We start from the raw sequence: 17,425 nt of genomic DNA, 5'->3' as shown, positions 1-17,425 counted from the left end.
AATTTCTCTACCATAAAACGCCTCCAATGCCGTTTTAGAGAATTTGGCAATATGTCCAACCGGCCTCCCAAGCACAGACCATGTGTAACCATGCCAGCCCAGGACCTCCACATCTGGCCTCTTCACCTGCGAGATCGTCTGAGACCGGCCACCCGGACAGCTGATTAAACTGTGGGTTTCCACAACTGAATAATCTCTGCACGAACTGTCAGAAACCATCTCAGGGAAGCTCATCTGCGGGCTCGTTGTCCTCACCAGGGTCTTGTCAGTCACTGTCTGTAATTAAATAGTGTTGATCATTGTTGAAGTTGACCTGACTGCAGATCGGCATTTTAACCGACTTCAGTGGGCAAATGCTCACCTTTGATGGCCACTGGCAGGCTGGAGAAGTGTAAGAGGTTGGCAAGCTCTTCACGGATTAATCCCAGTTTCAACTGTACCGAGCAGATGACAGACAGCGTTCATGTCGTTGTGTGGGCGAGTGGTTTGGTGATGTCAACGTTGTGAACAGAGTGCCACATGGTGGGGGTCGGTTATGATATAGGCAGGCATAAGCTATGCACAACGAACACAATTGCATTTTATCAATGGCAATTTGAATGCACAGAGATATCGTGGCAAGGCCCATTGTAGTGCCATTCATCCGCTGCATCACCTCATGTTTCAGCATGGTAATGCCCGGCCCCATGTCGCAAGGATCTGTACACAATTCCTGGAAGCTAAAAATGTCCCAGTTCTTCCATGGCCTGCATACTCACCACTGAGCTTGTTTGGGATGCTCTGGATCGACGTGTACGACAGCGTGTTCCAGATCCCACCAATATCAAGCAACTTTGCACAGCCATTGAAGAGGAGTGGGACAACATTCCACAGGCCACAATCAGCAGCCTGTTCAACTCTATGCGAAGGGGATGTGTCGCGCTGCATGCTGTAAATGGTGGTCACAGCAGATAGTGACTGATTTTCCGATCCACGGCCTTACCTTTTTTTTTTTAAAGGTATCTGTGACCAACAGATGCATAGCTGTATACACAGTCATGTGAAATCCATAGATTAGGGCCTAATGAATGTATTTTCAATTGACTGATTTCCTTATATGAACTCTAACTCAATAAAATCTCAATAAAATCTTTGACATTGTTGCATGTTACATTTATATTTTTGTTCAGTGTTAATAAAACATGAACTAGTTACACACATCCAGGTGAAAGAAAATAATATTTGAGAGGGTAAGAGTGTTAAATAGACATTAAAATTATTTGTGCCATAGGACAAATTAAACAACTATTTTATAAAAGAGGGCGAGGGCCCATTCTTCGATTAAAGCAGAGGGCCATCATAGCAGAAAGTCTACAATTACTGAGGCACTGTAAGGTACAGGAGTATTTGAGACATTTTATGATTTGTGCCCTAGGTAAAAGAAACTCTTATGTAAGTGGAAAGGGCCCATTCCTATATTCAAGTAGAGGACCATCACATTAGATAGGCCACAATTACTGTCACACATTGACATGGGCAGAGTGTAGACTGTCTGCCAGTGGGGCGTCGCTGACCACTCGGAGAAGAAGCTATCCAGGGTTTCCGAGAACAACCGCTCACTGAGCTCTAAATTGGACGATCGTTCAGGAAGAAGTGTGTTAACTAACTGAATGACTGTACACTCCACAGTAACACACTTGGCAGTCCATCACACTTCTCAGGACCATAAAAAACGTGTATCAGAAGCAACCTTTTTGAATTGCATATTCATTAGACATACAGCATAGCAGTGGAGGCTGGTGAGGGGAGGCCACCTTATATTGATGGCTGGAATGAAGTGAGCCGTCCCCTTCCTCACCAGCCTCCACTGCAGTACAGTACATGGTAATGTAGAGGCAGTCTTACTGCAACTTCTCTACAGTAGAGAATATCAAACTTCTTAAACACCCACTACACTTTGAGTTTCTTTAACCTCTGCAGTTAGTTTTTGAACATGTTGTAGCTAACAGTATCTACTTAACCCTTGCATGGTGTTCATGTTTTTGTTATTCACCCAATGTTCACGGGTTATTTTTGATAAAATTAGATTTTTGTAAACAAAAATCTATTTTAATCAAGACACGGGTGGAATAAATCATGTTCATCTCGAACAAATATAAATAAAACATGGTTTTCATCACTATTGATGTTTATTGTTTTGAACTGAACAAATTGGAAGAACAAATTTTACATTCAGTATTTTATGGAAATGATAAATGAGCACCCCGGTCTACAAAACACATGAGGGACAGAGTTTTACTGTGTGTGTGTTGCAAATGTATTTCTTGCACTTGATGCATGTGTCCTTGTGTTCCTGTCCTTCTTGGGTCCACACACATCGCAACGCTTCTTCTTGTTGGTACCGGCTGCAATCTAGAATGATAAAAACACTTAGTTCAGGAATTTTACTAACATCTCACTCACTCACATATATAGTTATAGCAGGCCAAGGTAGGAGAGTCAGACACACACACATGCAACAACATCACTCACACTTACTTCCGGTATTGAAGTTGTCCTGTGGGTCGGGCAGATGGGGCACCAGCATCCTCCTCACAATGGCTGCAGAAGCTGGGGTCCTTGGGATATGTTGCCTCATCTGGATTTAAGGTCTTACCAATGCCTTGCCCAGCTCCTCAAGAAAGAACCGTCTCCTCTGGAGCTTCCCTCTGTTCCAATCTGGGTTCAATGCCATCCAGTTGACAAACGCGTTGTACGCCGAGATGTCCAAGATGTTGAAGAATATCACAAGTGGCCAGCATAGGGTTTTTCTTTTGCAGCTGTAGCCAGTCACCAGCTTTTTGAAATTGTCCATCCCTCCTTTTGTGGCATTATGATTTCTGATTTTATGTTCCTGGCCACAGATTCTCCCATCGATATGCAGCGCACTCATGAGTACCACATTTATGCCTTTCTTTGGCATGTAGGACACTAGGGACGTGTCGGCCGTGAACACAAACTTAGAGGAATTGATAGGCCTGTTCCGTGTATTCAACAGCTGAGGTGGGAGCTCTGACTTGTTTTTTCGTACTGTTCCTACCATCGTCAGCTTCCTCGAGGAGCTCCTGTCCCAGCTTGTGCGAAGTAAAAAAGTTATTGCATGTAATGTTGTGGCCACGGAGTCCCTGTTACGTCCAGGACAAACTGCATCCCTTGGTTCTTCTCAGGGACTCCTACATCTGGCTTCCCTGTTCTTAACTGACTTGCCTAGCAAAGGTTAAATAAAAAATGTATAAAACAATACACTTGCAAGTTCCACGCATATGAGGAAGCAGCATCACAGGCAGCCCAGATCTTGAATCCATATTTTTCGGGTTTAAACAGTTTGCACTGCCTGAAGGGGCAGCGGCCTCTAAATGGCATAAGCTGCTCATCAACAGTAACGTTGTGCCCAGGGTTGTAAAACAGGGGAAGGCGGTCCACCCACTTGTCCCACACTGACCTGATTGCAGCTATCTTGTCTCTCTGCTGCCGAGCTGGTCTGGTGTCTTGATTATAAAAGCGCATAATCCTGGAAATAATGTGGAAGTTTTCCAGAGACATTGTTGCATGGAAAGGTTCTGTGCCTGTTTCTGCATCCCGCAGGGATTCTGTGGATTCCCCATTGGATCTGAAAACACCAGCAAGGATAAGAACCCCAAAGTATGCATGTAAATGAGTTTGGTCCATCTCCTTCTATTTCTCTCCAAAAACACCAGTCCAGAATGATTTTCTGGATGGTGTCTGGGATGAACAGTTCAAAAGAAGACTTTATGTCCTGCACATTTGTAACCACCATCCGCATCGGCCCTGGTTGCATCCTTTTCACATTGGCAGCCATGCAGGGCGGCTCACTCCTTAGGCAGGCAGACCATTCAATTTCACAATTTTTTGACATCAATATTTCTCCTCCTGCAGGCTGTTGATGAGCTGGTTGCTGACGGGCTGGTCCTGGGGCTGGCTGAGGGTCAATCTCATCCTCTTCTTCAAGCTCACTGTCAGACTCCGAATTGACAGGGACATTAGCTTTTCTCTCTGCAAAAAAATTCTAAGACCTCTCTGAGTAGAGATTCTTTTTTGTTGTTGTAAGGAGCCACACATGCAAAGCTATTTATTTTTTGTGTCCCTCCCCCAATTTGCACCTGGCTGGGGTAGTGTGGGAAAATACTTTCTTAAAAAAAAATGTATTTAAATTGTAATAACATTGTGCAGGTTCCCGCAAGACATTGTGTAGTTTCACACACTACAAAGGGTACAGAGCCCGAGAAAAGCGGCAGACAGGCAGGGAGACAGACAGACAGGTTCTTGGTGCTATGTTGAAACAGCAGGGCCAGGGAGGAGGACGACCGAGTGAAGGCACACAGCAAACCTTTGTTTCATTTTTACTTGCTTTCACCTACACACACACTTTTCTACACTTTTATTACAAACACCACATGCGTAAAATAAATGTTTAGGGGCGTGCACAGTGGGCACTTAATAAAAATGTGTTATTTTACATGTTCTTCACAGAAAATGAGCCAAGGCCAATGAGTCTCAAGTCTCAAATAATGAATTGTGTAATTTTTATTTGAGTAAACATTGAAAATGGGTCCCACAGACCCGAACACCAGACAAGGGTTAAAGGAATTTACTGTGTAGCTGGAGACACTAGTAGTAGCCTAGCTACCAGGCAAAATATATTCATTTTATATTCAAACTCTCCTCATTAATATCACATCTAACACAGGACAAACAGAAGATCCAAATCAAATCAAAAAGTGGCCTGGCAAGTTGATAAACTGTCCCTTTGTATTTAGATATGTTGACTATATTTACTATCAAGAAAGACATATTTTGCACTTTCTTACTCTTACTGAGATATCTTGCATGTGCTCTCTTAGAACAACCGACAATGCCACACATGTTACTGTGGATGAATTAAGAGGCAGTGGTGTCTGACAAGCCTGGTGTCTACAGGGACTTGGAGACTCAAATTAATCTAAATGAATATGCTAGTGGAGGAAAATGAGCAGCAAGATGAGGACCTGCTCAGTTCAGCAGCTGTTTCCAACCATTCTCTCTCTATCCCCCCCTCTCTTCCCCATCCCCCCTCTTTCTATCCCCCTCTCTCCCAACCCTCTTCAGCCCACCCCCTCTCTCTCCTCTCCCACCCCTCTCCCCACCCTCCATCTCTCTATCTCCTCTCTCACTCCTCAAACCCTCTCCCCACCCCCTCTCCATCTCCCCTCTTCCCCAACCCTCTTCCCCCCCCCTCTCTATCTCCTCCCTCTCTCTCCCAACCCTCTCCCCACCCCCTCACCATCTCCCCCTCTCCCAAACCTCTTCCCCCACCCCCTCTCTCTATCTCCTCCCTCTCTCTCCCCCAACACCCCTCCCCCGCTCTCACTTACAGTCATTGTTAATAACCTTTCTAAATGTAGTAATACGACATAAGTAATATCACAGGTTGGATTTTGAAATCCCTCCGCCTCTTACCATTCCTATTGAGCAGCACAGCCAGGTACTCTCTATAGTAGGAGCTGACATAGAGGAGCAGCGCCGGACTCTGGGAGCTACGGAAGCTGAAGGACACGTTCTCTCCCCGCAGCTTGAGGTCAGAGTAAATGGAGGAGGACTGGGTGCTGATGTTCCTGTTCAGCTCATACGGCTCCTTGAATGTGTACTGGACCGATGTCCCAGGTTTGAAGTCAGCCGAGACCTCTGGAGGACAAGGAAGTAAAATAGGGGGGTTCTGGGTTGAATTGAATGGTTTTGCTGTTACTCTTATGTGGATGATGTTAAAAAAATACTTGGTGGTCTGATGTGATTAATAAGGAGCATCCAAACGATGCACTTAATTTATGAAATTGCTTCTTCCAAGTATTGATAAGCATGCACCTGTTTTAAGAAACTGACTGTTAGAACTGTTAGGGCTCCATGGATTGATGAGGAATTGAACAACCTCCTGCCATTGACAACTTCGATGGAAAGCTACTGCGAATGGTAGATGACTCTATAGCCACTCCTATTTGTCATATCTTTCATCTGAGCCTAGAGGAAAGTCTTTGTCCTCAGGTCTGGAAAGAAGCCAAAGTCAAGACGCTACCCAAGAGTGGTAAAACGATCTTTATTGGTTCTAACAGCAGACCTATCACCTTGCTGCCAGCTATTAGCAAATTGTTGGGTAAATTAGTGTTTGATCAAATACAATGCTACTTCTCTGGAAACAAATTAACAACAGACTTCTAGCATGCTTATAGAGAAGGGCACTCAACATGTACTGCACTAACACAAATGACTGATGATTGGCTGAAAGAAATTGATAATAATACGATTGTGGGAGCTGTACTGTTCGATTTCAGTGCAGCCTTTGATATTATTGACCATAACCTGCGATGAGAAAACTTGTGTTATGTATTTTCAACCCCATGCCATATCATGGATTCAGAGCTACAGTTGAAGTCGAAAGTTTACATACATTTAAGTTAGTCATTAAAACTCATTTTTCAACCACTCCACAAATTTCTTGCCAATAAACTTTAGTTCTGGCAAGTTGGTTAGGACATCTACTTTGTGCATGACAAATCATTTTTCCAACAATTGTTTACAGACAGATTATTTCACTTATAAATCACTGTATCACAATATTTCCAGTGGGTCAGAAGTTTACATACACTAAGTTATCTTTGGCTTTAAACAGCTTGGAAAAATCCAGAAAATTATGTCATGGCTTTAGAAGCTTCTGATAGGCTAATTGACATCATTTGAGTCAATTGGACGTGTACCTGTGGATGTATTTCAAGGCCTACCTTCAAACTCAGTGCCTCTTTGCTTGACATCATGAAAAAAGCAAAAGAAATCAGCCAAGACCTCAGAAAAAAAATTGTAGACCTCCACAAGTCTGTTTCATCCTTGGGAGCAATTTCTAAACACCTGAAGGTACCACATTCATCTGTACCAACAATAGTACGCAAGTATAAACACCATGGGACCTCGCAGCCGGCATACCGCTCAGGAAGGAGACACGATCTGTCTCCTAGAGATGAATGTACTTTGGTGTGAAAAGTGCAAATCAATCCCAGAACAACAGCAAAGGACCATGTGAAGATGCTGGAGGAAACAGGTACAAAATGCACTTCACAAAATAGATGGAGTCATGAGGGAGGAAAATTATGTGCATATATAGAAGCAACATCTCGAGACATCAGTCACGAAGTTAAAGCTTGGTCGCAAATGGGTCTTCCAAATGGACAATGACCCCAAGTATTCTTCCAAAGTTGTGGCAAAATGGCTTAAGGACAACAAAGTCAAGGTATTGGAGTGGCCATTACAAAACCCTGACCTCAATCCTATAGAAAATGTGTGGTCAGCACTGAAAAAGAGTGTGCGAGCAAGGAGGCCTACAACAAACCTGAGTCAGTTACACCAGCTCTGTCAGGAGGAATGGGCCAAAATTCACCCAACTTATTGTGGGAAGCTTGTGGAAGGCTACCCTAACTTTTGACCCAAGTTAAGCAATTGAAAAGCAATGCTACCAAATACTAATTGAGTATATGTAAACTTCTGACCCACTGGGAATGTGATGAAATAAATAAAAGCTGAAATAAATGATTGTTCTGACATTTCAAATTCTTAAAATAAAGTGGTGATCCTAACGGACCTAAAACAGGGAATATTTACTAGAATTAAATGTATGGACTTGTGAATAACTGATTTTAAATGTATTTGGCTAAGGTGCATATAAACTTCCAACTTCAACTGTATATATCTAATATAACTCAGAGGGTGTTCTTAAATGGAAGCATCTCTAATGTCAAACATGTAAAGTGTGATGTACCACAGGGCAGCTCTCTAGGCCCTCTATCCTTTTCTATTTGTACCAATGACCTGCCACTGGCATTAAACAAAGCATGTATGTCCATGTTTGCTGACAGGTTTGGATTTATGAACTTTAAATCCTTATTAATCATTAGTTGTAATAGAGAAATGAGGGGTGCCATAGCCAAGTGGCTACACCAGAGGTTAATAGTTATCTGTAGGAGGAAAGTATATATATATATATTTTTAAAGTTATTTCACCTTTATTTAACCAGGTAAGCTAGTTGAGAACAAGTTCTCATTTACAACTGCGACCCGGCCAAGATAAAGCAAAGCAGTGCGACACAAGAACAACACAGAGTTGCACATGGAATAAACAAGCATACAGTCAATAACACAATAGAAAAAAGTCTATATACAGTGTGTGCAAATGGCATGAGGAGGTAAGGTAATAAACAGGCCATAGTAGCGAAGTAATTATAGTTTGGCAAATTAACACTGGAGTGATAAATAGCAGATGATGATGTGCAAGTAGAAATACAGGTGTGCAAAAGAGCAGAAAAGTATATAAAAAACAATATGGGGATGAGGTAGGTAGATTGGGTGGGCTATTTACAGATGGGCTATGTCCAGCTGCAGCAATTAGATAGCTGCTCAGATAGCTAATGTTTAAAGTTAGTGAGGGAAATATAAGTCTCCAGCGATTTTTGCAATTCTTTCCAGTCATTGGCAGCAGAGAACTGGAAGGAAAGGGCAGCCAAAGGAGGTGTTGGTTTTGGGGATGACCAGTGAGACTGGTGGAGCGTGTGCTTCGGGTGGGTGTTGTTATCATGACCAGTGAGCTGAGATAAGGCGGAGCTTTACCTAGCATAGACTTATTGATGACCTGGAGCCAGTGGGTCTGGCGACGAATATATAGCGAGGGCCAGCCGACTAGAGCATACAGGTTGCAGTGGTGGGTGGTATAAGGGGATTTGGTGACAAAACGGATGGCACTGTGATAGACTTCATCCAGTTTGCTGAGTAGAGTATTGGAAGCTATTTTGTAAATGACATCGCCGAAGTCGAGGATCGGTAGGACAGTCAGTTTTACGAGGGTATGTTTGGCGGCGTGAGTAAAGGAGGCTTTGTTGCGAAATAGGAAGCCGATTCTAGATTTAATTTTGGATTGGAGATGTTTAATATGAGTCTGGAAGGAGAGTTTACAGTCTAGCCAGACACCTAGGTATTTGTAGTTGTCCACATATTCTAAGTCAGAACCGTCCAGAGTAGTGATGCTAGTCGGGCGGGCAGGTGCGGGCAGCGAACGGTTGAAAAGCATGCATTTGGTTTTACTAGCCTTTAAGAGCAGTTGGAGGCCACGGAAGGAGTGTTATATGGCATTGAAGCTCGATTTGAGGTTACTTAACTTCTTTGGGGTACCCCCCCTTTTTCACAATTTCCGCCTAAAGACATACCCTAATCTAACTGCCTGTAGCTCAGGCCGAGAGGCAGGGATATGCATACTCTTGGTATCATTTGAAAGGAAGCACTCTGAATTTTGTGGAAATGTGAATTGACTGTAGGAGAATATAACACAATAGATCTGGTAGAAGAAAATACAAGGAAATAATATGTTTTCTGTTTTTTATTGTTGCTGCATCATCTTTCAAATGACCAAGAACAGCCAAACATACAGATAGGATGCTGTGGATGATTTGAATGAAGAACATAAGATGGCAACAATAGTTGAGCAAAGTTTTGGACAGATAACTTCAAAAATGATCGAGCTACATGACATTGAGCATGAAGTCACCCAGGTGTCCCACACAAATGTACCCAAATGTACCCAAGTGGCTGAATTGGTACAGTGATATATTTTGAAGGAAAGAACTACATACAAAATACATAAATGCTATTCTAACACACCTCCCACCAAAAAATATATATATAAAAAATATAAAAAACAATTAACAAGGGTAACTATTTACATATTTTCTATTTACAATATTGTGAAGACCCTCAGTCCTCTACACAATATTGTGCTGGTGGTGCCATGGCCCATAGCAGTCTCTTTCTGCTGTAAAGCAGAGGCTTACTGAACAGGTGGTGCAGGTGATGGGGCATATCCTATCAGCGCATCTGACAGGCCCACACCTCCCATGCTCTTGTTGTAGTCCTTCACAGCAGCTGGAATGGGGACATTTTTTGTGGTCTATGCCCCGGCACCATCCTTCACACGCCTGACGACGTGATCTCCACTGAAGGACTTGTGGATACTGGAGCACATGACCTCCTCTCTGGTATCCATCCACTTCACAAAGAGCAGGCCATCTTCACGGATCCATCGGATGGTACCACGCTCAGCCTGCTTAGGCATGTCGTTCACCTTTGTCTTTGGAAAGCCCACTCTGTTGGTCCGAATGGTGCCACAAGCCCACACATCCCGCTACCTAAGCTCTGTAAACAGGGTAGGGCTTGGGTCCTCAAACAGTTTGTAGCCCTTCCCCAGCAGTTGAAAATCCATGTATTGTTTGAGGCTGATTCTCGCCTTTGAGGCTACCATCCTCTCATCGATGGACAGGTTCTGGGCGGGCTGAAAATAGGTCTTGCAGGCCTCAACAATGTTGGGGTAGAGAGGTTTGATTTTGCACAGCCTATCAAACCTTGGTGTGCCTCTCTTCTTGTCATTCTCTCCATCAACTTCTGGGTCACTGATGTGAAGCGCCCGTGAGATAGTCAGAAACATTTTACAAGACATGACAGTCATGGGGAAAGGCAGTTGATAGAGAGCTGACGTTTCCAGTAGTCCCTTAGAGTTTTCAACTTCACCAGCCCCATGTAAATGACCAGTGAAAAGTAGCAGAAAAGGTCTGACATGGAAATAGTCTTCCATGCCTCTTTCTTTCCTGCCTGCTTCTTAGCCCCGTACTTATTGGCGTTCGACATCAGGGAATCAACAACTGACGGGGTGAAAAACAGTTGAAAAAGTTGAAGGGGGCTGTACTTTGCAGTCATGTCTAGTTGAGGTCCTGGCTGCCTTTTGGGTCTATAAACTGGTGGATTTGGTTCCACATCATCTTCTAACACAGAGTGCCAACGACCCTCTGGCCCTCTGTCTGCAGGTTTCTCTCTTCCCCACCTCTGCTTCTTTGTCTCTGACTTCACATCTCTAGATGGCCTGGTAGGTGTGGAGCCAGAGACAGCGGGGGTCCGGCTGGATGAACCAGCTTCAGAGGGAGATGGACACCTAGACATTGGTGGTTCATAATCAGAATCACTGCCACTGTGAAAGATTTTTTTTAAAATCAGTAACAATACTTTCACGTATGAGCTCTGTATCAACATGTCAAATAAACAGATATATATAGAGTACATGGAACATAATCACTATGGTGAAGTGGTGAAGGGTTGTTTCATCCAATGTTTCCAATGTTTACACACACACACACACACACACACACACACACACAGTATAGCCAATGTGTACTTTACACATTTCATTACAGATGATATATTTATATATTTATATATTGCAAATAAAATAAAATAAAATGTAAAAAATCTCAAATGAATAATATTTGATATTATTATTTTCAAACAATGACATTAGCATTAGAACTTACCAATCCAGCATGGCATCCTCGCCATGCAGAAACATGTCTTCCGCCTGGGAGTCAAAACTAGCTTCGCTGAAAGATTCATATTCCTGAAGCAACTTGGTCTCGCTGTATCTATCTATGTCCTCTATAATTTGGGTTAAATCTGTATACCTAGACTTTGTTTTAGCTTTTCCTGATTTATTCACCGTAATTTAAATATATAAACTTGTTGAAAATGCTATAGAATATGTACTGCTATGCGTAACACCCGTGGCTCCGTCAATTAGGATTTGCAATGGCGAATGAACCTCTTTTACGCCAGAGTTTACGACAAAGGCTGGTCTTCAAACGTATAACCATTACATATTGCCGTTTACCTCAGCTCATTGGCTATCTTGCCAGCTAGATTTCAACATGATCAGTGGTCATTGGGCCAAAATACAGTCAATCAACGATAGACCGGTCCTATCTTGGTGCGCAATGAAGTCATTGATTGGTGTCTTCAAATCGGTTTGTTTCGGTCAATACGTCCTGGGAAAAGAACCATCAAGTATGGTTGTGTTAGTAACAACCAGAGGATTGCAACCATGACTGGATAAACATTTGTTTAGTGTGTGTAATTACCACGAACGCATCGTCCAAAGTTGGATGAGATGGAAATCACGACGCAAGCGGTTTACAAATTTTCGTGTTAGGCTATAAAAATTTATTTTATCAAACAAAATGAACATTCACTGTGTAGTTGGCATTGCCACCAGAGCAAGATCTTCAATGGTAAGCGATTTATTTTATTGTAATTTCTGACTGTCATGACGCTAATGCTTGGTTGGTAAATGCTAATACTTGTGTGTGCGTGGCGCCGTCCCCAGAGAATAGCATGTTTGCTTTTGCAGTAAAGCCTTTTTGAAATCTGACACCACGGCTGGATTAATAAGACGTTCAACTTTTAAATGATGTAAGATTCATGTATTTAAAAGAATGTTTACTATAACAAATGGTGTATTTAGAATGTTAGCTCTCTGCAGTTTCACCGGACGTTGGCCTGGTGGGACGTTAGCGTCTCACCTACGTAGAGGTGGATCCGGGAATCACCCACAGCATGAGCGACATCGTTCATATATACAGAGAAGAGAGACGGCCTGAGAATTTAACCCTGTTGTACCCCCATAGAGACTGCCAGAGGTCCATACAACAAGCCCTCCGATTTGCACACTGAACTCTGTCTGAGAAGTAGTTGGTGAACCAAGCGAGGCAGTCATTTGAGAAACCAAGGCTGTTTAGTCTGCCGATAAGAATAGGGTAATTCACTGGGTCGAAAGCCTTGGCCAGGTCAATGAAGACGGCTGGTTCTTTTATCGATGGCGGTTATGATATCGTTTAGTACCTTGAACAAGGCTGAGGTGCACTCGTGAGCAGCTCGGAAACCGGATTGCACAGCGGAGAAGGTACGGTGGGATTCGAAATGGTCAATGATCTGTTTATTAACGTGGCTTTCGAATACTTTAGAAAGGCAGGGCAGGATGGATATAGGTTTATAACAGTTTGGGTCTAGTGTCACCCCCTTTGAAGAGGGGGATGACCGCAGCAGCTTTCCAAACTTTAGGGATCTCGGACGATACAAAAGATAGGTTGAACATACTGGTAATAGGCGTTGCAACAATGGCGGCGGATAATTTTAGAAAGAGACGGTCCAGATTGTCTAGCCCAGCTGATTTGTATGGGTCCAGGTTTTGCAGCTCTTTCAGAACATCTGCTATCTGGATTTGGGTGAAGGAGAAGCTGCGAGGCTTGGGCAAGTAGCTGCGGGGGGTGCGGAGCTGTTGGCCGGGGCTGGGGTAGCCAGGAGGAAAGCATGGCCAGCCGTAGAGAAATGCTTATTAAAATGATCAATTATCGTGGATTTATTGGTGGTGACAGTGTTACCTAGCCTTAGTGCAGTGGGCAGCTGGGAGGAGGTGCTCTTATTCTCCATGGACTTTACAATGTCCCAAAACTTTTTGGAGTTAGAGCTACAGGATGCAAATTTCTGTTTGAAAAAGCTAGCCTTTGCTTTCCTGACTGACTGCGTGTATTGGTTCCTGACTTCCCTCAAAAGTTGCATATCGCGGGGACTATTCGATGTTAGTGCAGTCTGCCAAACAATGTTTTTGTGCTGTTCGAGGGCAGTCAGGTCTGGAGTGAACCAGGGCTATATCTGTTCTTAGTTCTACATTTTTTGAAAGGGGCATGCTTATTTAAGATGGTAAGTAAATTACTTTTAAAGAATGACCAGGCATCCTCGACTGACGGATGAGGTCAATATCCTTCCAGCATACTCGGGCCAGGTTAATTAGAATGGCTTGCTCGCTGAAGTGTTTTAGGGAGCGTTTGAGAGTGATGAGCGGTGGTCGTTTGACCGCGGACCCATAGCGGATGCAGGCAATGAGGCAGTGATCGCTGAGATCCTGATTGAAAACAGCAGAGGTGTATTTGGAGGGCAAGTTCGTAAGGATAATATCTACGAGGGTGCCCATGTTTACAGATTTAGGGTTGTACCTGGTGGGTTCCTTGATAATTTGTGTGAGATTGAGGGCATATATCTTAGATTGTAGGACTGCCGGTGTGTTAAGCATATCCCAGTTTAGGTCACCTAACAGAACGTACTCCGAAGATAGATGGGGGGCAATCAATTCACATATTATGGTGTCCAGGGCACAGCGGGGAGCTGGGGGGGTCTATAACAGTAAGAGACTTATTTCTGGATTCATTTTTAAAATTAACTGTTTGGGCATAGACCTGGAAAGTATGACAGAACTTTGCAGGCTATCTCTGGAGTAGATTGCAACTCCTCCCCCTTTGGCAGTTCTATCTTGACAGAAAATGTTGTAGTTGCGTATGGAAATCTCAGAATTCTTTGTGGCCTTCCTGAGCCAGGATTCAGACACGGCAAGAACTTCAGGGTTGGCGGAGTGTGCTAAAGCAGTGAGTAAAACAAACTTAGGCAAGCTGAGGTTAACATGCATGAAACCAAGGCTTTTTCGGCTACAGAAGTCAACAAATGAGAGTGCCTGGGGAAACGCAGGGCCTGGGTTAACCTCCACGTCACCCGAGGAACAGAGGAGGAGTAGGATTAGGGTACGGCTAAAGGCTATCAAAACTGGTTGTCTAGTGCGTTGGGGACAGAGAATAAAAGGAGCAGATTTCTGGGCATGGTAGAATAGATTCAGGGCATAATGTACAGGCAGGGGTAGGGTGGTGTGAGGGTACAGTGGAGGTAAACCCAGGCACCGAGTGATGATAAGAGAGGTTGCATCTCTGGACGGGCTAGTTATGCTGGGTGAGGTCACCACATGTGTGGGAGATGGGACAAAGGAGGTATCTGAGGCATGTTGAGTGGGACTAGCTATCCTAAACAACAGTGTACAAGGCATATTGACATTTGAGAGAGACATAAAGCGAGGCATAAAGCAATCACAGGTGTTGATTAGGAGAGCTAGTTAAGGCAACAATGGGTAAGACAACAGCTGATCAGCTAAGACAACAACAACAGGTAAAATGGCGATGAATGGGCAGAGAGGGTCGGTTAACTACACACAGGGCCTGAGTTGGGGCCGACAGATTAACAAAAAATAAACAAAATGAAGTACCGTGATTAATGAACATTCCAGCAGGCATCAGCTATGTAGCCAAGTGATCATAGGGTCCAGTGAACAGCAATAGATGGAACAGGGAAGCCGTGGGGTAGTCGTTACTACACTAGAACGCTGGACACACAGAGTTTAACGTTAGCAGGCTTGGGTAAGTAGAAGCGTCTGCTCTGACGTCCGGCAAAGGCCGGTTGAGGGCACAGCGGATGGAGTTAAGTCGGCGGACCAGTCGTGGTGGTACGGCGGGGTGCCGTGTCGATAAAGGGTCCAGACCAGATGGCGAAAGAGGTAATTGTAGTTGTAGTAATTTCGTTTGTTAGCCGGGGGATGCGCCTGGCTCGCGGCTAATTGGTGCTAGCTTCGGGGCAGGGGCGTTAGCCACTATAGCCACTTGGTAGCAGCTAGCTAGCAGTGATGATCCGATGCAAAGGTCCAGAGCTTACGGCAAGGATCCAGTGGAGTGGTGAATTCTAGCCATGTTGGGATAGAGTCTGGAAGGCATCGGTTGAGTAGCTGGGTGATCACAAAGTAGGCCGGGAGGTGGGCCTGGCTCAGGGCTAGCTTCGGGGCTGGGTCACTCGGTGACAGCTAGCTAGCTGTGATGATCAGGAGTAATGCTCCAGGGTTTACGGCAGGAATCCGGCATTGTTGTGGAGAAAACAGTCTGATGCTGGCAAGTATTATCCTGGCAACAAAAAAAACAGCTGGTGTCTGTGCAGAAGGAAAGGCCGCTAGCAGTGGCTAACAATGGCTAAAATAGCTATTAGGTAATGGCTAGTCTCTGATGGAGGTTCTGGCTATTAGGTCTAAAACAATAGCGGATCCGTGTCACATTGGGTGAGGCGGGTTCCCGGAAGGTATATTTAATTTAAAAATGGGAAAGTGATTGAAGAGATTGAAATATATTCAAAAAACTAAAAATACAAAAGTCCACGAGAGGACAACAAACCACGTCTGCACTGCTACGCCATCTTGGATTTAAAATCCCCCATATGGTGGGAGCAATTAAGTTTGGAATGTACTGAATGTTGGGAAAGCAATCACGTGGCAGGCATTGATAAGGGGAGAGAACCATGGATTCGTAATGAAGGGGGTCGAGGTCAGGTCAGGTCACGTTAAGGGAGAAAGAAAAGTTTATGGCCCGTATCACTTAGTGTCCTGCCTAGCAGTAATGATACAATGTTTGTTCAGATGGTAGGAGGAGACGCAGCCTAGGAGAAAATGTTAAATATCAGTGCTTGTGTGAACATGTCTTTGTCTAATGCAGCTGTATTGATCCTCTGGGAAGAATAAAATTGGTTTAAGCTTTCATAGTGTCCATCGGGTTTTTACTCTGAGAATTAGAACCATGTGGATGATTCAACCATACATGCATCTGCAATCACAGCTGATGAAGTCACTGAAATCATTAACAAACAGTTGCAGTCTGTTTTGGAATGGGTGGCCAGTAATAAACTGGTTCTGAACATCTTTAAAACTAAGATAATTGTATTTGGTACAAATATTTCCCTAAGTTCTTGACCTTAGCTGAATCTGGTAATGCATGGTATGGCTAAACAAGTTGAGGAGACTAAATTACTTGGTGTCACCTTAGATTGTAAACTTCCATGGACAAAACATATAGATTCAATGGTTGTAAAGATAGGGAGTGTCACACCCTGACCTTAGTGAGCCTTTTTTACTCTCTATTGGCCAGTGATGATCCATGGCCCGAAGCCTCCAGTGATGATCCATGGCCCGGAGCCTCCAGTGATGATCCATGTCCCAGAGTCTCCAGTGATGATCCAAGGTCCAGAGTCTCCAGCGATGGTCTGCAGTCCAGAGCCTACAATGACGGTCGGCAGTCCAGAGCCTCCAGCGATGGTCCCCAGTACGGAGCCTCAAGCGACAGTCCCCAGTCCAGAGCCTCCAGAGACGATCTACGGTCCGGAGTCCCCGGCGACAATCCCCGCACCAGAGGCGCCACCGAAGTGTCACGCCCTGACCTTAGAGAGCCTTTTTTATTCTCTATTTGGTTAGGTCAGGGTGTGACTTGGGTGGGCAAATCTATCTATTTCTATTTCTTTGTTGGCCTAGCATGGTTCCCAATCAGAGGCAGCTGTTTGTCGTTGTTTCTGATTGGGGATCATACTTAGGCAGCCCTTTTTCCCACCTTAGATTGTGGGATCTTGTTTTTGTGTAGCTGCCTGTGAGCAGCCCAGAACGTCACATTTCGCTTTTCCTCTGTATTTGTTTTGGTGAGTTTCATTGATTAAAACATGTGGAACTCAAAGTACACTGCGCCTTGGTCCACTCATTTCAACGCACGTGACAGGGAGAGGTCTTTTCGTAATAAAGAGATGCTCTGCTTTATTGATACCATACTCCACAAAGCAAATCCTGCAGGCTCTAGTTTTATCTTATCTTGATTATTATCCAGTA

General features: G+C 44.0%; 1 protein-coding gene across 3 annotated transcripts in view; it reads right to left on the bottom strand.

The window, feature by feature from the left end:
* cntnap3 (contactin associated protein family member 3) overlaps positions 1-17,425 on the bottom strand; it is a 193,204-nt gene that overhangs the window by 14,527 nt on the left and 161,252 nt on the right. For 2 of the 3 annotated variants that reach the window (XM_042326590.1, XM_042326591.1), the window contains exon 19: positions 5,476-5,700. The exons of the other annotated variant lie outside the window; for it this stretch is intronic. In XM_042326590.1, the coding sequence (XP_042182524.1) occupies positions 5,476-5,700 (225 nt within the window). The remainder of the gene's footprint in view (positions 1-5,475; positions 5,701-17,425) is intronic. 3 annotated transcript variants of the gene reach the window in all.

The sequence above is a fragment of the Oncorhynchus tshawytscha genome, linkage group LG09 (genome assembly GCF_018296145.1).
Source record: "Oncorhynchus tshawytscha isolate Ot180627B linkage group LG09, Otsh_v2.0, whole genome shotgun sequence".
Lineage (NCBI taxonomy): Eukaryota > Metazoa > Chordata > Actinopteri > Salmoniformes > Salmonidae > Oncorhynchus > Oncorhynchus tshawytscha.
Note: the sequence above shows the minus strand (reverse complement) of the source record. Positions and strands in the feature narration are given on the sequence as shown.